The 25,276-nt window shown below is 46.7% G+C and overlaps 2 protein-coding genes across 2 annotated transcripts in view; one reads left to right on the forward strand and one right to left on the reverse strand.

Annotated features, from left to right (window-relative positions):
* Positions 1-10,190: 10,190 nt before the first annotated feature.
* Positions 10,191-10,529, forward strand: T265_03263 (hypothetical protein; the record flags this gene model as incomplete). Its single annotated transcript, XM_009167696.1, has 1 exon — positions 10,191-10,529. One exon carries the CDS (start codon positions 10,191-10,193, stop codon positions 10,527-10,529), a length of 339 nt encoding a protein of 112 aa, XP_009165960.1.
* Positions 10,530-11,791: 1,262 nt separating this feature from the next.
* The window catches only part of T265_03264 (hypothetical protein), a gene marked incomplete at both ends in the record, with an annotated part of 35,480 nt that continues 21,995 nt past the window's right edge, over positions 11,792-25,276 (reverse strand). Inside the window, 6 exons of the mRNA XM_009167697.1 lie at positions 11,792-12,255; positions 15,192-15,363; positions 18,628-18,891; positions 19,079-19,323; positions 22,165-22,390; positions 24,573-24,758. Coding sequence (XP_009165961.1) covers positions 12,188-12,255; positions 15,192-15,363; positions 18,628-18,891; positions 19,079-19,323; positions 22,165-22,390; positions 24,573-24,758 — 1,161 coding nt within the window. The remainder of the gene's footprint in view (positions 12,256-15,191; positions 15,364-18,627; positions 18,892-19,078; positions 19,324-22,164; positions 22,391-24,572; positions 24,759-25,276) is intronic.

Below are 25,276 nucleotides of genomic sequence, written 5' to 3' on the forward strand. Positions count from 1 at the left end.
AGAGGTATGTTTCAGGTTACTCAATTAAGCCACCTGATCGAAAAATCGATCGATCTATACCTAAGCTACATGCCATAACAGCGACAACGACCGTTGTTACCTTGCTGGTGCTCACTCTGATATCAAACCTGGCCTCAGGGTCCGAGTGCTTCAACTCAGGCTGGACCAAATCGATCAGTACGTCACAGGCACGGTTAGGTCATGTCTCGTTTCCTGTTCGATAAAGGTGGCAATGAGGACTATGACCGTTTCAAAAAGCTAGCTGCAGGTGTGCTATTGGAATACACAACAAGCGCTTATTAGGACATCCTAGCTACTCCAGTTTGAGCGAAATGGTAACCCCCAGAATAGATTGGAAAGTGTTGAAATGAACGCCACTAAAAAGACAGCACGAATCGTTGTGAGTCGAGTCGATTGGGCCATTCCAGCTGCTGTGAAAGACTTGGGCCTGTCCTCCTTCCCAAAAGCTGCAATGTGAACAGTTTTGTCGTACAATCGTGACTTGTATGACTTCTGCGAGCAGCGGAACTGAGATTTTCGGAAACCATAACGCGTTTAGTGTCCGCAACGAGGCAATTAGGAGACGAGTGTTCGGTTGTGCAACGAGGACTTCCATTGAAGAATGTGTCTTGCGCCAAAAGCTGCGGTGATTAGATCACATATTGGTCGTGGCGAATCACCAGTTTCTACTTCAGAGTGACGAAACAGAGACCTCATGGTAATCCCCCCTTCGTTTGCTTACTCCGCCTTTGTACTTCTAGTATCCCTCGTTTTACTCTCTGTACTTGCTACTCACCTTGCAGCACAGGCCGTCCCGTCCGACACTTGAGTATCAAGAATTGTGTGCGTGTGTGTGAATGTGTTGTGTTTTGTTGAGCGGTAGTGCAACTCTGTACCCTTGGCTTGGCTTCCCGCTCCGCCCACTATGGTATATCAAAAGACACGGTTGGTCTAAAGAGCCCTTTATGGAGACAAAGGAAAATTATTACAACTGTATCTATAGAGTAGTCACAGCGTGTTTCACAAGGTCGTGCCAGAATCTTCGTGAGGGGGCGACAAGCGTCGAGTCAAAGATGCTCGACTCGGATTGGCTGGTATTCTGACCAATCAGGACAGCCTTCGCTTGGTCCATGTCCTGCAAGTGACACATTCGTCCAAATGATGTGGTGTTCGGTTATTGGGGACCGCTGGCCTCCGTACAGAATGTGCGCAGCTGATCCACTTACCCATGCGTGTTTGAGCCCCGTTTACTGAGCCTGCCTTGATTTGTTTTCTCATGAGTATCGTCTGATCACAGCGCCCCTGTGAATCACGTGACTGTCGTCGGAAAGGTCGACTACTGAGCCAATATTCTGCTCGCCGTTGTTTGGTGTGCGGGTTTTGGCCCTGCATTTTTACCGGTCAGTGACAGACCTGTGGACTTGTTGACGTTACGGGCATGGGCAGTTGATGTTTGTTGCATACATTTGCTTACTCTTGTGCAAATAGCACCGTAGAATTTCGAACTCAATTCTTCCTTTTGTTATTCAGGATTGTCGAACATCACTCAAGGCCCCGTATCGGGAACCTTAACACAGAGTGATGGTCAAACTTTTACCAGAGGGTGTTGTCGGTACGACTCGCCTTTTGGGGTGGGGTGTGCGTGTGCTCCACTGGTTGGACACGCTGTAAGATATCGCTGATAATAGATGTGTGTGATTTCAGTGAGTGTCTGGAGGTGTAAGCACCCCGGAATAATTGTGGTAGGCTAGCACCAAGTCCCTTTTACTCTTTTCTTCAAAACAAGGCTTCTAAATAAATTTTGGTTGTACGGCACCCAGAAGCCAGCGTTGAAAAGTGATGTTCAGTCGGTTTTCAACTTCGCGTGACTGTGTACATCAATATACTGTCTGCGTGTGAGCAGCCAGTAATAACCGGGTCACTGGGCGTGACGAACTGAGTAATCGGGGGATGGTGGCACTATGTCCGGCCTCTTTTACTCATCTCCCTTTAATGTCCCATTTCGGGGGACGCAAGACATTGTCCTAGATGTGGATAGCCTTCATTCAGAGGGAGAATCATGTCGGCAAAACTGACAGGCTGCGACACTCTGTCAATCAAGAGTGCCTAAATCCATCGATCAGTCAGAAACCGGGCCAAGTTCACATCACTCTTGCTTGAACAGTCCACGCTAGACAGAGGAAGAACTAGACTCGAGTTTCGTTCTTATTAGAGCCCCTCAGTAGTGCAATACTCTTGCCCATGCTGGTCGGGGTTTGAACTCCGGATATCTGACATGCTAGGTGAGTGTATCACCACCACGCCGCCAGAACACGCTGAAAAACATGTGAATTTTGACGTCACGTGTCCATGGTTGAACGTTATGATTGGTTAGCCCGACGGCTCGAAAAATAACCTGATAGTTGTCCTGATTATGTCGATCGAATGACTTGCCTTTGATCCTGCTTTGATGTGAATTCACTCGGATGATTGCTCCAGAACAGGAGAAGGACCGTTCAAGCAAGAATGACGTGGATTCCAACGACCGCCTACGCCCAGTGGTATGCACTTGTCGGTCGACAGGATGCACACTGCGGATGATGTCCAGGCTCATTATAAACAGCCATGAAGTGCTCCTCAACTTTTCCGCACAGGTTGGCTTCGATTACAGGACGTTTAGGTAGTGCTAAACGCACTGCTAGACAACAGTAGTCGAGACACTAGATTTGGGTTCGAAACGCGGACCTTCCGGTCACCAAGTTCTATCGAACCAGACCTTAGTGATAGTGAGCTCGAGATAGTTCGGTGGTTAAGGCGCGAAATTACTAACCGGAACATCCGGGTTCGAACCCGACCTCGGCACCTTGACTTGTCCACTCTAGGTGTCAGGCAGAATTCCACACGGATCACGCTCTAACGCTCGCAGTTAGGCGCTGCTATGGTCGAGAAGCTTATGCCGCACAAGATTGGCCAAAGGTTTTGGACGCTTTCCAGTCCGGTATCACGCCGAGATCTGATTGGTCGAAAGTCTGAATCTAACAGCCAATCATGACCCAGTATCGGCCGAATGCCGGTTGTTTGTCGCCGCATACATTATATATGACACGCTGTATAAGTGTTCTTGACATGGTTTTGGGCACGTTGAGTACCATTGGTGGTTGTTTTGATGTGAACACTAGCTTCGGAGTTTCAGACCGAGAACAAAGTTGAGGTAAATACCGCTACTTCACTGAGCTTGAGCAGTCTGGTGGTAATCCAGCCCTCGTGCTTCCTTCGGGTGATATGACAGCTAGGCACCAGAAGAGTGTCACAGATGGACCATTTTTACTAAGATATAATCGTTCAGCTGTAACACCCTTCCGGTGCCTAGCTGCCATGCCACCCGAAGGAAGCACGAGGGTTGGGATACTGCCAGGTCGCCCAAGCCTAGACAGGGGAAGTGGAGTGGCAGAGGTAGGGTTCGAACCCCGGACCTTCCGGTCAGTAAATTCGCGCTCTAACCACTTGGACCATCTCGCCCCACTCGTCCGCTTGATTGTCTGTTTTCACCTTGATTCAAAATACTCGAATGTTTGCTGAACAGTCGATCGAAGTATTAGGCTCAAATAACCAATAATGGTAGCAGTGTTTTCCTGAATGCAACTAAGCGGTTGTGTACCAATGCCGTGGCAACACGATACCGACTCTTATTGTTGGAAACATGCACATGAACACTGATGTTTGAGAAGGTGAAAACAATGAGATCACGCAAAAGGTTTGAGTGGAACTTAGGTTCTGGTTCTCAGTAAGGTGGTGTGTGCATGCTTAATGAAGATTTTAAAAGAGAGTTTTCCTAATAATTACGTTGCCAGCTGTTGTGGCCCACAGTGTTTTAATACCTTTCAGTACCATTTGAGCCCTGGTCTGGATAGCCGCCTGATCGCCAGGTGCGCTTGGTCAAATCAGAAAAAGTCAATGAACGTGCGAACCGGCTGATCTATTGATCACTGCCGCGTACAAGCGGTCGGAAGTGATACGATAAATACAGTTCATCTGTCAAGGGCGAGTGAGGAACAACCAATGAAATCTATCTCAACGAAAAACGGTTATTCCATTGGCTGTTCTGTAGTCCCGTTACATTCGGAGCTGGTTCCCCAGCTTTGTTTGCGTACTTCACAAAAGGGTGTAGGTTGATTCGTGAATGTCATTCAATTGCGGTCATAGTGTTATCCAACTACCCTCGGTCTTTTAGTAGACTATCATTGGAAATTACACGACTCGTTCACGTGATCCGTTGAAAGGGCTCACTTTGGACAGACCAGTCAGGTTTTTTTCAGCATGATTACTTTAGGTGACCTGGAGGCTGTTGCTAAGTTTTTGTACGTTAGTCACTCGCGTGAAGCATCTTGGTAAGGCTGAGTGATTAGGGCTCAGTAGTTAAGATGCAACCTTACTGATCGGAGGTCCCTGGTTCCAGTTCAACACCGACGCCTCCAGTTTAGGCTTGGGCAACTTGGCAGTATCTCTGCCCTCGTGCTTCCTTCGGGTGACTTAGGAGCTAGACACCAAAAGAGACTCACAGATGAACTGTTATTTGCTTAATAATTGTTCATTAGTCAAACATGGTTGAACTATGGTAGCTCGTTTGGTTTTTTTCGGGGAAAATGTTTGCTCTTGCGATCGTCCTTAGAAGCGTTCTGAGCTACAGTCAAGCCCTTATGGATAAAAGGTGACTGGCGGGATTTTAGTGGGGTCAAAGGTGACCCTTCAGTTAAAAAACGGATGTCACTGACATAACAATACTACTATTACCACTACTAATAATAGTTGTTTAGCTCCAACACCCAGCTACTGTGTCGGTCAAGTGCTGGGATACTACTAGGTTGCTAGGCCTAGATAAGAGACATCGAGATGCCAAAGTTCGGTTCAAATGACGGACGTACCATCCGGTAAGTTTGTACCTTAACCCTTAGGCTTAGGTGAATAGATCAACACATGTTCAAAGGTCACATCAGCTGTTTGTGAACTCGGGGTCTCTGGTGGCACGGATGAATTCGAACGACCTCACCAGTCGCCAGTGCGGGAAACATCGACTTTCCGGCTTCGGAATATACTGACAGAAAGATGGTGTCGTGATGGGACCCCTGGTCCACGCCTTGCAAATTTCATCATGAATACGCATAAGATCTTGCCAATGAGTCTTGAATAGGTCTCACCCTCCTGTCACTATGTGGATATGTAGTCCTCCTATCAGAAGACACTTTAGTCTTCCAGTGTTTCAACTTGCCGTTAAAAACACTACCGATGTCATGGTAACGCAGCGAATGTCTATTTGATTTTCATTTCGACCACCGTGATCAGTTTGTTATCGAAAGACACTGCCAAAATCTATTACCAGCTTTCGAGTGTATGCTTCTTCGCATTCCTGTGTTGGGCGTCGCTTGCTGGTCGGAGGATGAGGCGTTTCCCAGACGGAACACAATCCACTCTCAGTGGACCGTGGTACAGAGCATGCTTTACTGAAACAGATTAGCTTCCGGAGAATATAATTCAGACGATGAGTGAGATCTTCATCTGAGAAGTCCTCAATTGACGAGCCAATCAACGAGTGATCATGTGACCACGTGATGTAGATTTTGTGACTGAAGGATGAATGACACTGTCCTGTCCAATTGCGAGTTGATCACACTGCGATCACCCGCTTGTGGCCGAATGGTTAAGTATTCGAACTAATAACTGGGGGTTGTGGGTTCGAGTCAGCTCGCATTTTAAGTGTTCGCTGTGACTTCATACATTATTATACTGAGAGGTGAACAAGCAAAGGTCATCCGACCTATATGACGACGGTAACATAAATTGCTTGGCCTTGAAATTGTTCAGCGGTCCACGTGTGCTACTAAGCTTGATGGTAACCTCACCCGTCAGGTGATAGGAGTTCGGATCCTGTAGGGTTCACGGATATTTATTGTTGACCAATTCTAGTAAGAACCTCAAGTCAAGTACCGCCCCCTTGTAGGTGAGGACAAACCAGAACAGCTGCGTCAAGGTAACTGGAAGATTGGACTTTATTGAATTTTGGGAGACCCGAGCACTAGACTGTCTGTTGGTCAAAGCAAACAGAGTATTAATCCTCGCCGCTTCTGGAGTGATGATCCGAAGGAACCGACTGAAATGGATCGTTTCAGGTAGATAAGAACCGTGTGATGGACTTCATCGGTGAAAAATCCTAAAGAACCGACCGAAAGTAGTCACCTTTGATGAGCGATTAGGGGGGGGGGGGGAAGTACGTCTGTTTAGAGTCCACAAAACGTGTACTAAACGCTTCATCTGTTGATCTGCTTTTCGAACTTGGCAAATGAGTTGCAGATGTTTCGGCCCCCGCAGGTGAATGTTTCACGTGCGACCTCAAAGACTACTTTTTACGGTATGAATCCTCGACTAACGTCTCCCCACTCTACGCCTGGCGGATTACTTCGCAAACACGATGAAACTATACGCGCTGGTTTGTAGTGTACTTGCGGTTTTCTCATGGTGTGCGTCTTACAATTTTTTACTGCTAATAAACTTTGGCATCCCTATCACCCCTGAGGTTCGGACAACCAGTTGGACGCTTGCTTCTCTGAGCAATCCCCATGGTGCCTCGTTCTCCCGTGGGCGAATGCGTTTACGAGGGCATTCAGGAGAGTGAGTTTACTCTGCAATTAGAAAATTTTCAAGTTTTCCTCAAGACAGACAAGGCGGAATTCCAGTGGGTCTTGTCCTGTCAACAGGAACACCACCTATGTGTGGAACAAGACCGTCGTCGAGTAATCAGCGCACGACTTCATATCTAGACGGAGTTGGCGGAATTCCACAGGTTCACAAGGCATTTCTGCCATCCCGGCAAGAGAACCACTGAGCCAGTAATGTGTTGTGCCCCGGTGTACAGCTGTTTAACGTGATGAACAGAACCAGAATAAACTGTCGTTGATCTCCTCAAGGTTACCCAAGTGTGAATCCATCTGTTACAAGAGGCACGCAGCTTGTAGCATTGATCCGTACTGTACATTATTCTTGTCCATACGCAACCACACTGGAGGGAGGGGTTGAAGTACATCAACGGAAGAAAGTAAGAGAGCTTGGATACTGCCAGGTCGCCCAAGCCTAGGCAGGAGCAGTCGAGACGCCGAGGTTGAGTTCGAACCACGAACTTTCCGGTCCATGAGCTGGTGCCTTAACCAGTGAGGTATCTCGAGCCCTTATCCACACTAGTCACCAAGGCGAGTATCCACAACCACACCCGACTGCTAAAAGACGGCAGTTGAAAAAATACACTCAAGTCTGCCCATACGGCCCTAAGTTGCATCAAAGATGAGGAGATCGTCTCAACTTTAGGTACGTTCGCTTGAACATTCTTATGGTTTCAGCATGAATACTGCTCGTCAGATTAGTAAATGTCCAGTGTCAAAATAGAGAAAACTAATGAAACAAACAGGTGCGGTTGTTTACTAAATTAGAAAACATCCAACTGGATGCTGTGAAAGTCAGCTGAGCGATCGGTTCGTCACATGACCAAGACAGACTCAGCGCTCGTTCGGGGTTCGTATTGAACAGTATAGTACCGGATTTCGCAATAGTATTGTGACCGGTCCGATTGTACCCAGGTAATACTATTGGATCGATACTGATCCTATCGATACGATAGGAACTCAGCGGAACATTTCGTCTGGATTGATCTCGTTCACGTTGTCAGTGTGATGCAATCGATCGAGCCATTGGGTCTAGTGACGTGACGGTGAGATAGATGCTCAAACGACACAGATCATAAAAATTTAGCAAATAGTTGAATGCAAAAGACCAGACGTAGACAAATCGGGGACAGCTGAAAAGCCGTCTGAAGCGCCAGAGGAGTGATGATCTGATATCTGAAGTCACAATCCAGTGTCTCGATTCTGCCAGCAACACGACTTTATGAATCGCTCTGGACTGATCCACGGAAACAGGGATTTGTGTTCCCACATCTTATCACTATCATCATATTTTTCAGTTGTAAAAACCGCGTACATGTTGTGCAGTTGGTGTAGCTACCAGTTTCGTTCACCGGTGAGCTCGGTACCTGCGCGTTGGAGGCGGTCGCAGATACACGAGTGTCAGAAGAAATTTCACTGAGAAGACAGAGAGAGGAAGCTGTGCATTGAAGGCAACAGCTGGAATGCATGAGCGCTATTGAGGGCGCTACTGGGCCATGTCTGTTAGCGTCCCTAACCACCGATGTGCTCCGTCTTAGGACCCTCATCCACAGCGAGACGGCAGTGACCAGCGCAGCTAAGTCTGCCGCCTCCACTGGCTCGTTTTTACCCTCCGCGTAGTTCTCGCGTCTAGGAAGGTAGAGGGCAGTTTGAGGGCGATTTGTTCCTTCTGAGCTGCGAACTTGGAAGTAAAATGCTGTTCCAGGTGGTTTCATGTGTGGCGGTACCAGATATTGTTGAGGCAGAGCACTCAAAATAACCTGATCAAAGGTACCGGATAGTTAAAAGCCGACAAGCTGTAGATTCCATTCGGTTGTACCAAAAAATTCATGTGCAAGGCAAAAGTTAAGCCATTTCTGCATTAAATAAACCCGCTTGAAGCCAATCTTTATTATACAGTTTATACTGCGCACAATGTCATTTACGAAACGCCCGGATGGGTGTTTCTTTCCATGCCCCTTAATGGGGTCAAGTTCCCGTTTTCAGATTCCAGAATTTCACCGAAAGATGCCTAGTGATCGATTTCCTGTCCAAAGTAGTTAATAGGTTTCTGAGAAATACACTCATTTGCAAATCAATTTGGTTTTCACGAGAGACTCAAATGAATCTCTCGTTTATGATATTCTACAACTGAATGTGCTGCACACAGTCCGCCTCATGATTCAGTTGGCACGATATTCGAGATATCGCAGTATATTTTCATAAAGGGAACCACTCACAAGGTTGATGAAAACTCTTCGACAACCCACGACCGGTTTCGCTCCTCCATTTCCGGCTCATCAGGCAGGCGCAGTCCCCGCGTTTCGATCAACCTTATGTTCTACTTGAATCCAAATCGGACCGTTTTCGAGAGGTACACTCATTTGCAAATCAATTTGGTTCTCACGAAGGTTTTCAAGAAGGGCGAAACCGGTGGTCGGCTGTCGAAGAGTTTTCAGCAACCTTGTGAGTAGCTTCCTTTATGAAAATAGTTACTAGATTGCCTGAAAAATTTCTACTAGAGGGGAATATGGATATAATGTCCCCCTATGAACAAGGATTATCCACGGGAAACAGTTTGGGCGCTTCTAGCCTCCGTGAGGTGAATATTGTCGGCGGAACCTTCACCTACTGTCAGGACGCGCCCAGACATGAAAAAAGTACATGTGCAGAGAATGACGCATCCCCAAGGTCATCATCGGTACGACACATTTCGGATAGCAGGTGCGTTGGCGGAGCTCACCAAACACGACTTAGCAACATAAGACCAGTGGAGTGGGGTTGAAATCGTTCACGACCGGAACACCGCCATTGGCTGTACAGAACGAACAAGTGAACGACCGTATTTGGCCATTTAGTCATCCTATATATTTACGCAGAGGCTCTGTGTGTTTTGTCCTGACAATACAGCCGTGTCCGAGGTTCTCTGTGGTCTGGCAGACTCCGTGTAAGCGTAACCAATGGACGGCCACGCATGATACAACACCTACCCTATAAGAGAACATTGATTCAATTGTAATAACACTGAAGAGAGATGCAAAGGGGACCATCTCTCTTAGGTCCCTGATGCAAGGATTTTTTCTTGATGAAGGTAACTTTCGCCCACTACTTTTGAAGGTCACCACTTTGAGTACCATCTGTCGAGATATCTCATGCTCTAGATATAAATAAGCTTTCTGCCCGCAACGCCATCGGAGTAGCCTCACTAGAACATTCGGTCAAACTGGCTTAGGAAACGATTGACAGTGTAACATAAGCTGCCATGATGATCATGGGACTACGGTGCGTTCAGGAGTTGGTCCGTTCGAAGCTAGTTCCGTTCGGATCAACAGTCCCGTGCTTGCGAATTAACGTGAAACCATTCTGTGGTGATTCATCCTGGTTGAGATTTCATCAGTGCGGGCAAAACAAAATTTTCACTAGGGCACCTAGATCTGCTATTCGTCCGCATGATGTCCGATCACTAATTCGCGCATTCGGTCGATATTTTTAGTACCGTTCCGCCTACTTTATCCCGTGATTCCTATGGACTTTAAAAGACGCCAGGCCGATTTCTTCATCTTATCAAAACTTAAGTTGAGTTATTCTCAGACCTCGGTGGTCGTTGTTGCATGGGTGTGCTTCTCGCTTGGCCGAAATCTGAAAGAAGTAGGCTTCTTCACAGGTTTTGCTACAACACTGTCTACTTCAAGTGTAGCTGGAAGTGAGGAACAACAGACAGGCGAAGACTGCTTGCTCACCACTGCTCGTTCGCCGTCTACTCGATCCCATCCAACTCAAAGTCCAGCCGGTAAACTCTATCTTGAAGTTGTGTGGCAAGTAAAGCGGCGTAAAGACATGGATGTGACGAGACAAGAAAGTTGATCTTTCATCATTTGACACTGGACGACTGGCGAAGGCCAGGCGCAGTTCAATCACATAGGACTTGCGCTTAGTTTCTACCCTAACGATTCCATAACTACTTCGTCATTGGACGGTATCTACAGCAGTTTTCGCAGCACCCACATTCCGATGACACAGACGAACAAAGTTCAGCTGGTCAATGGAATTCGGGAAACCGTGTGATCGTAGCAGCCATCTGATAGACTGCACTGAACCTTCAAAGCCCTGATGTGTCACTTGAACTGAATTCGAGCGTCTTTTCACAAGCAATTTTCGTTGTTGTGATTGGTTTATCTTGATAGTTTTTCTGAGTGGACTGAAGAACTAATTTCTCCGCTCAAACAACAGTTCCTTTTTGCACACCCAACTGCTTGACAGGATTTATCCGTGCGGAAATGCTTTGTAGCCTTCAGTTTGGGTTCCGCCTACACAAACGCTTCAAATATGTTCTATCGATTTGGTTGGTTCATTGACTTGTGCAAATGAACCATGGTAAACGTTCTTTTCGATAGCGAATAGAAATTATAAGCGTTCAGCTGTAATACCCCGTCGATGCCATGGCACCAGAAGAGGTGGCACTGAGATGCTGCCAGGTTGGTCAAGCCTAGACAGGAACAGACGCCATGCCAGGGTCAGAGTCGAGCCACCGGTATTCCGGTCAGTAAATTCACGCTCCAACCACTTGGACCATCTCGTCGCATTCGTGGCCTGTTAGATGGAGAGCTCGAGAGATAGTTCCATGCATGAAATTACGGAACAGAAGTCCGTGGTTCGAATTCAACCCCGGTATCCCGACTGATCCTGACAGTATCTCAGCTCTCGTGTGGCATGGCGGATGGATACCGAAACGGTGTTGCAGCTGAACGATTATGTTCGACCTTTTGTTGAAAACAAACCCTCATTGGTTGCACAACAAACCATATCAAAACTAAATACACACATCCCGCTTTCGTCCAGATTAATCGCATTGCTGAATAGCCATTCATCGACGAACGCTCAGTGCCGGATGGTAGCGAGAGCAATGCTTACACTAGTTATCGTTCCCCATTAGGCCAAAGCACCTGCTGTGCAGTGCTCCCGAACGTTTCCGCATAAGCCCCATTAAAAACAAACAAATCATACGGCCGGAGGGCCTTTCGGGCACTGTGCAGACCACAGAGATACTACAGGGTCGCATATCAATTGGAGGAAAACAATCAACAAGCAGGAACCATAGTCCTGCTTCGGTTAAAAACGCACACCGTAAGATTCATTCTATCTTTAGTAGTCGATCCCGACATCTTACCGATGGGAACTAGTTCATCAGATGTCTGAAAAACGTGTATCAATGTGGAACAATCTATAAGTGAAATGAATGTAATGGCAGAAACGCGATAATGTGAACTGCTGGCTGATGGGGTCGTGACGATATCACAGTTATTACTCACTCAATAGTGTGTTCGAGCATAGCAAGAGAAACCAACGGGAATACAAACATGAAACGTGTTAGCGCCAAATGGAAGAAGATATCGGTGATCAAAGTGACAGGGAAACAGTGTGGAATTCAAAAAAGAAAACGCGCAAACGCCCAAATGATGCATCAACGGGAGCCACACGCACACACAAAGCGCAGTGAAATAGAATGGGAATTAAAAAAACAATCAGTCGACTTTAACAACAGCATAGATTCTTCGTATGAACCACAAGCACGCAAAAAATCCAATGCTCCCTGAAAAAGAAATGGACAAAGTTGGGGTGAGAAATTTGTCGTGTATAAGTGTCTATTTGCTTGTTTATTTGAACCGAGATCAAACCAACTGAAAACGGCTGGTCCACATCAACCACAGATTCATCGTCACCACTGACAGTGACGCAGGATGTGAACACTCCTGTCGGAGGCCGTTCGTCCCTAATAACCAAACATCACATCATTTGGACGGATGTGTCACGCGCAGGACGCGGATCAAACGAAGGCATGTCCTGATTGGTCAGAAGGCCAGCCAATCTGAGTCGAACATCTTTGACTCGACGCTTGTCGCCCCCTCACGGAGATTCTAGCACGACCTTGTGGAATACTGTGATTACCCAATAAATACAGTTGTAATGAACCTCATTTTGTCTGCGTAGAGCTACCGTTTCCTTTTGATATACCATAGTGGGCGGAGCAGGAAAGGATTCGATTCTAGCACGACCTTGTGGAATACTGTGATTACCCTGTAAATACAGTTGTAATGAACCTCATTTTGTCTGCGTAGAGCTACCGTTTCCTTTTGATATACCATAGTGGGCGGAGCAGGAAGTCAAGGATTCGATAGTGAAATGCACTACAATTCAGACAACAATTCCTTCACATGAAATGCTGGTCAATCGCAATGCCCCGGTTAGTCAAACTCAATCTAACGGCCGGGAACTTCCGACTCGTTGTCGTGCACTGAGCGACTGCAGTCAGAGTCGTACACCGGATGAAAGCAACCGGAGTGGTTGACAGCGGTTCCCAAGATTTTGTCCTTACGGTGAAGATGTAAGCATAGACCTGAGTTGTCATCTAGTGTGACAGTCCAGCTAAGTGGGATTCGTTTGGAATGGCATTTTGTGCAGCTGATGATTCTCGAGTACGGTCACTACAGCTGCAATGTGGCATTTAGATACCATTACTCAAACACAGTTGTCTCAGAGTCTCTTTTCATTCCTTCACGTCCTTCTAGGAAAACGGCATTGCTTAAAGGAGCACATTTCTTGCCTATTCCGGCTAATCTGCTTAGCTGGTTCGAGGGTCCGTGTTATTGAAACGATCTCTGAAAAGAATGAGATCTGAATCTATTCGAAGGAACGCCATTTTGAATGATAAGACTGATGGAGAATTCAGTGATAACAGGACAGTATTTACCAACCCCCTGCATTTGTGGCGCCAAGGTAACATTTGTTTGGCTGTCAAGGGTAGGGTGTACAACAATACGGTTAGACTAGCTTTACTTTATGAGTCTGTAGTTTGAAGTGCTCCATGAACTCTTTAGAAGAAATAGACCAACCAACATTGCATCCACAATCCATGACATGTTGTAATGTTTACGAACGCTGTGAGCACTCCTCTCTGTGTTGATACGTCTTCAAGCTTATTGGTCAGCGATAAGAATACACACAAGAAGTAATCGGAAGGGCTAAATTCGAACGTCTTGGCCCGAGCAGGCGAAGCAATCCCGATCGATGAGTAGTGGGGCCGAAGTTGTTGGGGAGTTGAGTCACCATGTGTGGAGGGGGGAGTATCGGGGAGTCAGAAAACGAAGGAGTCTGATCCCCATGTTCGCACATCGACTTTGATCGATATCGAGTGATAAAGGGTCACAGGCGACCAGAGAAGTAGTATTGATAGTTCATACAACAAAGCGATGAGACCTGTCGTATCATCATCATCGGCAGCTTCAAAAACGACGTACACTTTGCACCGTGGTTTGGTTCACCGTTGGTGTAGGGAGATGGGTAGATAGCTACGTATTGTAGGTGGTAGCTGATACAATTGATACGTACATGCATGAGTGGCAGTGGACTTTTCACTGGGGAGATCTGGAGGGGAAGATATGCATTCAAAGTGACAGCTTGGATGCCTGCACTCCATACCTCCCAATGTCTCTAACCACTGGTGCGTCCCTTCTCGAAATTCACGTCCAGGAAGAGGGCAATGACCGGCGCAGCCGAGATTTCTGGCTCTGGGAATGGCTTCCAAGCTTTACTACTGTCATTGTCGGTCTCCCCCTGGCTCGTTTCCACCCTTCGCATGGTTATGAGAGAGGGGCTCCTGGAGGAAGTTTGTCGATTGTCATACGGAGCCAGCTCATCTACTGTCGGCCCGTCATTTCCTCCCAAACGATTCGACCTACTTCGGCATTTCTGATCCCGATCGGACTCGGGCGAGGCTCCGAAGACACTGGTGGTTCTAAAAGTGAGTTTTTTTTCACGTCCCCATCCCATCGTATGCTTCAGACGAACCTCTGAACTCGCGCAACTGCACCAAGCACTACCACATAACAAAACCTTTTTCTTGTAAATTCGATGAGTGGAGCACCCGCCAACTTACAAATATATCACGATGGGATAGGATAGAGTACACAGGCACAAGTCGTTACATAAGTAGCTCGAGAGAGTAGCTGATCGTGACTTTCTGTTTTGCGAAATTAGCGGTAGGACTTCGGGGTTACTCACATTCGATTCTCGCGTTCTTGACGACGTCGTGGATATTGGTTCCACGACAGAAAGCGCACATGCACCTCCATCGTCTACGCCCAATGACCAGAAATCCAGTTTAGTGTGGACAGTGATGGTGGAGGAGAGGTTCAATCAGGTGAATAGCAGTGACAAGTCAGTTTAGGCCCGAGTGCAGACGATGAGTTTGGAGATTCGCAGGTGTGCCTACGGAGGATAGGTGTTTCTATGCGATTTGGATGCGTATTCCCAACTGTCCGACCGAAATTTGCCAAGCGCACACGTCAGAGGGGGGGGGGCGTTTTTGTTGACAAGACACAGGTACGAGTGAAACATTCGGCGTAGTTAATGGCTAGCCATGGAGTGCCCACTGCATCAAAAGGTTATATGATGAAGAAAGTCAGTCTGCTTTCGAGACCAAGAACATAGTCAATATCCAAAAAGCGTTTGTAGTCGAAAAGCACTCACCTGTCAACAAGAAGCTGAGCCACACGATGATTGAAATATAGCCGAAGTAAAGGAACCCAGAAATGGCGTCTCGGAACTCCAGACGTGATATGAAATAGTGCAGAGAGTAGATAAATAGGTAGAAGGAAGTTCCAGCCCCACAGTGAAAGGCTTTCCACCACCAACGATAATCCTATGGGAAGGAAAGTGAAAAGAACAAATGAGGTCCGTACGCGTACTAATTTGCAGTCAATTGGAAAATTGAATCAAAACACTAACAGCAAGCAGATTGTCTAGTACCCGAAAGAAACACGTGAATAGAAATACGGGAATCGGGTTATAGAATTGTCCATCAAGGGTTGTTTTTAATTCAATAATTGACCATCGAGCTATCTTGAGCTCGCAAACATCGTGGTTATCACACAAAGTAGAAGTAGAGTCTAGGCGTATAATATGCAATAACGGTAGTACCTCAGCTCATTTCTCGGTCGGAACCTTCGAAGTTAGCATTTTCTCTGGCAAAAGAACCAAAAAACATGCACATTTTGACAAGAGACCTAAATGAATCCAACGGAAGCTCTCGTTTATAATAGTTCGCTTCAACTGAATGTGCTGCACTGGGTCACCTCATGTTTCAGTTTGTACGATATTCGAAATACCGCAAAAGGTTGTTGTCTAGACGTAACGCACTACTCATAAGGTTGCTTAAAAGAAACACAAGGTTCCAAAGTCGATAGAGGTGTCCGAGAAGCAGGTCTTCATTGTTGTTCCAAATAGAAAAATACCGGGATTTAAGGTCATAGCCACTGGTGCATCGCTCTGGTTCAAGTATTTTGTATCGAAGCGTAATAACTGACGCTTCACGCACCATAGCTGATCATATTCAAAAGTGGTAGAAGAGTGCGAAAGATATGATAGAGATGAGGTCCCCGTGACCCTTTCCGTGCTTGGCGGCTGTTCGATGTCAGCGGCGTCCGTACTGTTAGCCTTTGTTTAAGCGCCTGGAGGTGTAAGCTCTTCAGTCTAGAACCAAGTCCCTCTGTAGTAACGGTATTTTCCTCAGCTTAGTTCTCGGTCTGAGCCTCCCAAGCTAGCGTTCACGTCAAAACAAACACCAAAGGTGCACAAGGTCTATTAACGCCCAAAACGAAGTCAAGAACAGTTGTACAGCGCTTCGTATATATATAGCGTAACCGGTTATAACTTTCTGGAATTTCTGACGCGTTCTGGATGCGCCATTGGCAACCGGCATTTGGCCAATACTGGGTCATGATTGGCTGTTGGGTCCAGATTGTTGACCAATCAGATCTCGGCTTGATGCCGGACCGGCAAGCGTCCCGAATTCTGGGCCAACCTCGCGCGGACCAGGCTTCTCGGCCGTAGCAGCGCCTAAAGACGTGCGGTATAGTGGGATCCGCGTGGATTCCTGCCTAACACCCTCTTTCATCCAATATCTTCTCACCTTTTCACTTTAAGGCTTAAGTTGTTATTAAACAAACTTTTTGATTGTAGGGGACCGCGTGGATTCCTGCCTAATACCCTCCTTCATCCAATATCTTCTCATCTTTTCCCTTTAAGGCTTAAGTTGTTATTAAACAAATTTTTTGGTTGTAGGGGGGTGAAGCATCGGTGTCAACACTGATGGTGCTGTCCCTGATGACGATGGTAACCAGAGGGAAAACAAACGACAAAGATAGGCTGCGATTATCGGAAAACAGTCAAATGGATAAGCCCGTGTGTGTGGTTGATTTCGGTCAAACCAAATGTTCCACACAAAGCTCAATCTGCCCTAATTAAGTGATAACATTCTCACTTACACATCATCTGAGTAACCTTGGTCTTTAACCACACAACAGGTGCCACCACTCATACAAACCATGTAGCATTCCGCTCAGGTTGCGGAGAACGAATCGATCATACCACCTCCCTTTGTACCAAACCATAAAATAAGACTAACATTGGTCATCCTCCCCGCTCAACTTCGTGATAATTGGAACACCTCTGGCGTTACGCCTCTTTCAATGACCGGAATCTGCAGATGATGACCGCCATTAGATTCTGAATAATGCTTCAATCAAATACCGTTAGGCGGAACTCCACACGGATCCCTCTTTACCGCTGACAGTCAGGTGCTGCTACGGCCGGAAAGTCCATCCCACACAAGATTGGCCAGTTAGGCGGAACTCCACACGGATCCCTCTTTACCGCTGACAGCCAGGTGCTGCTACGGCCGGGAAGTCCATCCTACACAAGATTGGCCAAAAAATTCGGGACGCTTGCTGGTCCGGCATCAAGACGAGATCTGATGGGTTGAAAGTCTGGAACCAACAGCCAATCATGACCCAGGATTGGCGGAATGCCGCTTACCAATGGCGCATCCAGAACGCGTTAGAATTTCCAGAGTTAGTGCCGCCTAGGCTATATACATGAAGCGCTGTACAAGTGTTCCCGACTTCGTTTTGGGTGTTATTATACCTCATGCACATTTGATTGTTTTGACGTGGACGCTAGTTTGGTAGCCTCAGATCGAGAACCAAGCTGAGAAAAATACCGTTACTACAAATACTCAATCGAACTTGGTCATGGAAACTGAAATATTAGACATAGTTTGTATGCTCGTTTAGCTGAGCGTTTGTACGGCCCACGAAATGAGGCAAGTACTGTTCCTCTCCAGTTTAGATCCTTATAACTGCCAAGATTGAAACACTGCCTCATATTTTTGAGAATACTGTGTACTGGAGACAAAAGTAAATCACTTCGTACAGATGTATTACACTACTCATAAGGTCGCTGAAAACTCTCCGACAACCCACGACCGGTTTCGCTCTTTTTGGGGCTCATCAGGTAGGCACAGCCCCCGAGTTTCCATCATCCTTACGTTCTACTTTATTAAAAACATCATTGAAGAGTTTCAGCTGGGTTCCAGGTGAGGATCCCGACAAAACCGGATCGGCATGTAGGTGAGTGCATAAGACGTAAGTAAATCACTTTCATTAGACGAGAACCTGTAATGCACAAGCATTGTAGGAAGAGGGAGGTGACAATACTAACGTTTGGGGAATGGTTTCAGGACACAAATCAAGTGTCTACTCATTTGGGGATGTGATACGGTCCAATCACGAAGAAATCAATAAGCATGCCGTGCTTTCCAAAGCCTATCCCAACTAGTACAGGACACGAGAGGCACGAGTAGCTTAACACGACGGGAGATCTGTGGGTTTGTGATATCAGTGACTTGATCCACCAGCGATGTTGCAAGGTGAAGTAGCCAATGGCGTTGTCCCCGACTATTCGCTCACTCTTATCCTTCAACCCACGTTGCGTTCTGGATCCGACTTAACTCTCTTCTTCATTTGCACTGTCAAATGCCGTCGTTTTAGCGGTGTAAACTGCCGATTACAATTAGATCCAAATCAGAACAAACCATGCGGTACACCCACTAAAGATAGAAACTCACTTCAGAACACAGTTGGAAATAGCACAGAAGTATGGCAGTCTCTGAGCACGTGATCACCAACATCAGAAACACCAGGAATAGAAGTCCGAACATGAAGTAGAACTGTGTGCCCCAGATGCTGTTAAATATGAAAAACAGTTGTATAAAAATACAACTGAAGGGTAACAATCCACCGAGGAAGAATGTGACCGTCGGACGACCATAAGCAGTGAGGAAAGGAATCTGACGAGGGATCTGGTTTGTGCGCACGGGGACTTCGATGGCCTGTAAAACAAAGATAACAGATTGTTTTAAGGTTAAACCAAGTCAGCTGCACCTTGTATGGAACAGCAGTCGTTGACAGAAATGGACGCGTTTGAATGGAATACAAATAAAGTTATTCTCAGCGAGAGGATGGCAGATAGTCCTTGGGATAATCACCGCAGAAGAAACTACGAATCGATAAACTTACAGATTTCTTAAATCCGAAGAATGCGCCAATGAAACACAGTGGTAGGCTAACTCCAAACCATAAAGCGAGCAACGCCACGATGGTGCCAAAGGGCAATGCATTGGCGCTGCGTAAGATCCACAAGGCCAGGTTTAGTATGAAGACGATTGTGAACACGACCGCAGGACAAACAGTCGCAGTGAGCAACACATTGGTTTTCCATCGAAGACCTCCCAAGAACTTGTACATCCTCGCTGCAACGTATCCTATAATGAGAAGGGAGAGTAAACGCCTGGGTCATCATAACCGACAGTATAATATCGGTGTTGAGTGCCGATTTTTAAATGCAGTACCATATTTAGAAGTCTAACTAATTGTAGTAACAGTACTTTTCCCAGCTTAGTTCTCGGTCTGGGCCTCCCAAGCTAGCGTTCACGTCAAAACAATCACCAAAGGTGCACAAGGTATATTAACTCCCAAAACGAAGTCAGGAACACTTGTACAGCATAGGCGTTTATAGCTTCCTGGAAATTTTGACGCGTTCTGAATGCGGCATTGGCAACCGGTATTCGGCTAATACTGAGTCATAATTGGCTGTTGGGTCCAGACTTTCGGCCAATCAGATCTCGGTTTGATGCCGGACCGGCAAGCGTCCCGAATTTTTGGCTAATCTTGCGTGGGATGGACTTCTCGGCCTTAGCAGCACCTGGTGAAGAGGGATCCGTGTGGAATTCCGCCTAACACTAATATAAAACGCGGGGCGTAAGGGACCTATTGCTAGTGTTTCGAGGCGCCCGCATCTCGAGACACCGACTCGGATAATCGGGATAGAAACTGATTGTACGAACACCACAGATATCGCCTTGGAGCCATTCCTTTCAGCATTTCTGGCCAAGCACAGGGGAAATTAGATCAGCCCCATCTTGGAAAGCGTGTGAGCCAATATTGATCGTTCGATAAGGAACAATACACGGATGAAAAAGGGGACAATTACCGGTGTGCTATGAGCAACTCCGGTATCAATGCAATGAGGCCGGAAAACTAACAAGATTAGCCACATTGCGAGATCTTGTCAAGGCCATGTTCCTCGAAATCGACCAGAATCGGAAGTCAAAAAATCGTCCAGCTGTAACGCCCTTTCGGTGCCTAGCTGCCATGCCACCCGAAGGAACCACGGAGGCTGGGATATTGTTTCGACAGGGAAGTCGAAAGACACGGGCCGGGTTCGAACCGCGGACTTTCTGGTCAGTAAATTCGCGCTCTAACCACTGAGACATGTCGACCAAATGTGAATAGTGGTCAGATCTCGAAAACCTTTCGTCCATGGTCGAACGCAACAACGTCCAATTGATTAATCCGAAAGAAGCAAAGGTCCCTGTGGTGAAGACTTTTAGTTACGGACTCATCTTTGCAACAATGCCACCAGGTAACCTTAGTATGAATTCTCAGAGTAATCCTTGTCACACTAGATTATCTTCTCACGGAATTGAGGAAAATGAAGTGAGTCAGGCAAGGTTGACGTAGAGAGACGCATTTACAAAAGAGCGGAATAAAACTGCACCGACCATCTGTGTGAAAATAGCAGCTAGAACATGTGGGTATTCTAGATAATGTTTAATAAACTTTGAATGGCGTTCACGAACAGCCTCCCATCTGCGAAAGCGATTTTTCCTACATACAACAGTTGTGGTTTGTCCCTTGGGGTAAGCTCTCAAGGGGGCACTTTCATCCGCATCAATACCTCTCAAATAATCCCTTTGTTCTGGTGCGGGAATCCCGCTTAGATTATAACACAGAAGCACGGTAGAATCCAGGATAATTCTTCTGAATGGGGACACGGCTCCGATTACTTTGCAGCCCGACAATTCGCCTGGCGTCTTAGAGTTTCTAGTTTTCTACGAGGTTTCTACATACCGACTGCCTTGATGGGCTGAGAATGCCACAGAAACGGTCAAGTAAACATAGAACTAACTCGCAAAAAGTCGAGCTCAAGGTAGTTAAGCGTTTAGAGCACTTGCTCCCGTCCAACCTTCAACAATCTTAGACTTTGCAACTTACTCCCAATCCCTTCTGAGATGACTCAGTGGTTAGAGCTCGAATTTACTGACCGGAAGGTCCTTGGTTCGAACCCTACATCCGCCTCTCGACTTTCCCTGTCTAGGCTTGGACAACCTGACAGTATCCTAGCCCTCGTGCCTCCTTCGGGTGGCATGGCAGCTAGGCACCGGAAGAGTGCTACAGCTGAACGATTTTCTTTTTATGCAACGAAAGAGCACGAGGAAAGAGGCGCATTCTGCATCGACAACAAACAGGTATCAAGTAGCTTATTTTCTCCATGGCACTTGTGTTAAAAACAATTCCAATTCACAAGGAGTTGAATTGTATTGATCTTCGATATAAAAAACAGTCGTCTCAGAAGTTAACAGAACTTTTGGCACAAGTTTAACTGACAAAGATAGATAAGCGGATACCCATAGATTAATCTTGTATTTTCGATGTCCGAGTGATTTGTGCGTTGCGTTCTTTAGCTTATTCGGCTTCTGACTGAGCGATGTTCACCTGCTGCGTTTGTCCTCGAGATCGATCGCAACCTATATGCACATGAATGGTTCCCGGATAATAGGTAGTCAAGTGGTGAGCCGGCTAAGAGATTAAAGAGCGTCCCAACCAAGCCCAGAGTTCGAGGTGGCTCAGTGGTCAAGGCGCGAACGGAGGGTTCAAACCCAACCAAGACGTCTCGACTGGTCATATCCAAGTTCAGACAGCCTGGCAGTATCTCAGCCTTCGTGCTGATGTCGGGTGGCGTAGCAGGTGGGCACCGAGAGGGTGTTACAGCTGAAGTACTCACACGACTAGCTTCGAAGACCATCTTGTCAAGGATTTACCAAGTTGTTTGGCCATTTCGGATAAAAATGCAAATAACCTCACGTGAGCAACTTGACAGCTCACAGACTGATCACAACCACTTTTAACCATTGTGTCCTACGTAAGCAAGGGGTGCAGTTAGGACAAATGTGAAGCATAGCGGGGACGACGGAGATTCCCCGTCGAAATGCAGGGGAAAACAGAGTGAAATGAAGCGAACTCTAAACAGGATTACCACTCACCGGCTATTGTGCCCGAGCACGCATACATCGCCAAAGCACAGGTCATCAAAGCTCCTCGATTTGCTGGACTCAGGAAACCCAAACAGGCGAAAAATAGGGTGACCACGACCATCAGTAATAGTTGACTACCGGAGCCCAGGAAGACAGATAGCAACATGCCCCAAGATGGTGGCCGAAACACGTCACCGTGAACTAGTTTCCAGCCGGATTCCTCCTGAACCTCGGACTGAAAACAACAGGACAAATGAGCAACTTGAAGTCAACCGAATTCCAGAGGGAAAAATATCAAACTAGTTGCGTTAGGCTTGATGAGTCTCACAATTATTAGACTCGTGTGAGAACGTGTATCTCTTCAACAACTAACGAGATAAAAGAATTTGAAACAACGGTATCCAGACTTTAGATGGTTAGTATTAGGTGGACACTGCAGTATTCACTCAGCTTTCCGACGTCATGGCGGAAAACGGGTGTTTCGACATGCGCAGTTTGTAATATCACGTACCGTCCCCATATACTGGGCTCGTGACAGCTCAGTAGTTAAGGGGCTGAACTTTTCGAACGGAAGGTCCGTGGTTCGAAGCCGACCTCTTCAACTCGACTTATCCTGTCTAGGCATGGACAACCTGGCAACCTCTTAACCATCGTGCTTTCTCCGAGGGTATCGCATCTATCCACCGAAAGGGTGTTGCGGCTGTATTTTTGTTACTCACCAAAGGCGAGTTCATCTCATCCATTATCCCTTCGTTACATGAAAACCTGATTACACGGAAAGGAGAGTTCTTGACAGGATTGCTTAACAAAGACACCACAAATGAGTAGCACATGTGGAAACATGAGCATCGATATGTACACGACAGGCACAAAAGTCCCCACGAGAGCACACGTCAAGCCGGTCACAGTGAAGAAATCCAGCCAGAAATCCGCGCTAATGTATGAGAGGAGTATGGGCGAAGGAAGTTAGATCGATCCCGTTACTGGTGTCTTGTTTTGACATGATGCTCTTGTCCTTGGCCGTCTTTCACAGGGATTTCTGAGATGAGTCCGCACCGTCGCCTTGTTTCCACTCTTTACTACTGTCTTATTCATCTACTGTTGTATGGCAGTTCAGCGCCAGTATGATGCTCCGTAAGGAAGATCAGTGGAAGCTTGAGGGACACAACGTCCATGAAGCCGATTTCACCACGCTTTGTTCTGGTTGAGGTTAACCAGGCGAATAAAGCAGGATCGATTGGGTATCTCGTGGTTAGCAGTATCCGCCATTTGGCACAGCGACATTATCAGTTACCACAACTGCGCGCATAGCGGATATAGATGTGAAGTACTTTCTGGAATTTGAATACGTTACAACTTGAGGGCGGTTACGTGTGTCTGCGGTCAAGAGGAGACGCATCCGACTGCTTAGAATAAATATACTCCTTCCAAATTCTTAGAGAAACTCCCACACTGAGTACACCAAGAGTAACTGGTTCATGCTGGAAGTCGACTAAACAACGAGTTAAACGCCCTCCCGGATGGGGACCTCGTGATCCCCACTGTGCCTGGTTGGAGACACTACAAGATATGGCTGCCAGCCAATTTCAGTGTTCCTGTTGACAGTTTCTATCCAGATCGCCTGAGTGAGTGTCTGGAGGTGTAGGCACCTCGAAACGATTGTGTTAAGCTAGCAATAAGTCCCTTCCCGGTCCACCTTTATTCTTTACTTTACAATAAGGCTTTTCAAATAAATCATGGCTGTACGGCAGTAGGCATCGGTATTGAACACTGATGTCATGCTGTCGATGATGATTGCAAACAGGCATTAAGGAAGGGATCCGAAATCCGGTCTTGGCCGCCAAGTCCTACCAATAGAGTGCACAGTCCCGCAGTGGTCGTTCGGCAATATTATACAGGAGATCCAGGGAATGATTGATGAGAACAATAGAAGAGGCCCAAAGCCAACAGCGTAGTCACGATATATGTTAAAGCGCTCCGTCAGACTAGGATGTATGCTAGTTGGACTCCCATAAGTTCATAGTCTATTGACCAGAGAGGGGCGAGATGGTTCAAGTGGTCAGAACGCGGATTTTCTGGTCGGAAGGTCCGGGGTTCGAACCGGACCAGTGAATCCCAACTTCCCGTGTCCGGGCTTGGGCAACCTGGAAGTATCCCCACCCTCGTACTTCATTTGGATGGCCTGGCAGTTAGGCGCCGAAATGGTACTACAGCTGAACGATAGACCAGAGAGGTAAGGTGTCACGACTAGGGAAAACGGGAAACCTTCAAAGTTTGAGAACTTAGTAACTACATGAGAGATGGGAACTTCCGATTACCGGCAAAGAGCAATACAAAAAAGGGCAAAGATGCTCTCAGTGTGGTTTTATCACCAAGGAGGGGGTGGGAATGCAATGGAACAGGACCTGAAGACTTACCGAGTTTTCAAGCTGACTGTACCGAGCAATGTCCCGTCGAAGAGTACGCAACAGTATGGTGGCCACCAACCCGGAGAGAAATAGAACTAGCACCACCGAGTTGAGTATCGACAGCCATTGGATGTTACTTTGGGGCATCGATTCCAAAATGTAATCCCACCTGGAGGCCCACTTAATGTTGCTCGCCTGCAGAGGGAAGCATTAGGAAGTACAGTAGGCACTAGAACGGAGGAACGACGTGACGTAATTTGTATCTTTGTAGGCATACGTGTACAACGGTGAATTTGACGTAAAAAATACTCCGGAAGTTCTCCCCACCAATTGGGGATTAATGATCCTAGGTAATCGACATTCGAATCATGACAGTGACGCTCCAAGTTTTACAATGTTGGAAACAAGTACGCTAAGGGGTCAATAGAATGCGCATCAGTGAAACATCGCAGAATATATGCCATTCTATCGGCTTTATACTATTTTGTCTTGTGTATTGTTTAATACCATCCTAAGAACTGACAACTCAACAGATTGTGGAACACCAGTACTGGTCATCGCAAGTTTGCTATCGATCTCTTCGTATATGATTCAAGTAAAGCCCATCGGGGCAGGCGAGGGTAAGGAATTTTGTGGACATGAGACTCAGGATAGATCGTCTCCTTTTAGAGAAGAGCTTAGCGGCAGTGAACTTCATTATGGTGGATTCACTA

Source organism: Opisthorchis viverrini (assembly GCF_000715545.1).
Source record: "Opisthorchis viverrini unplaced genomic scaffold opera_v5_45, whole genome shotgun sequence".
NCBI classification, from domain to species: Eukaryota; Metazoa; Platyhelminthes; class Trematoda; order Opisthorchiida; family Opisthorchiidae; genus Opisthorchis; species Opisthorchis viverrini.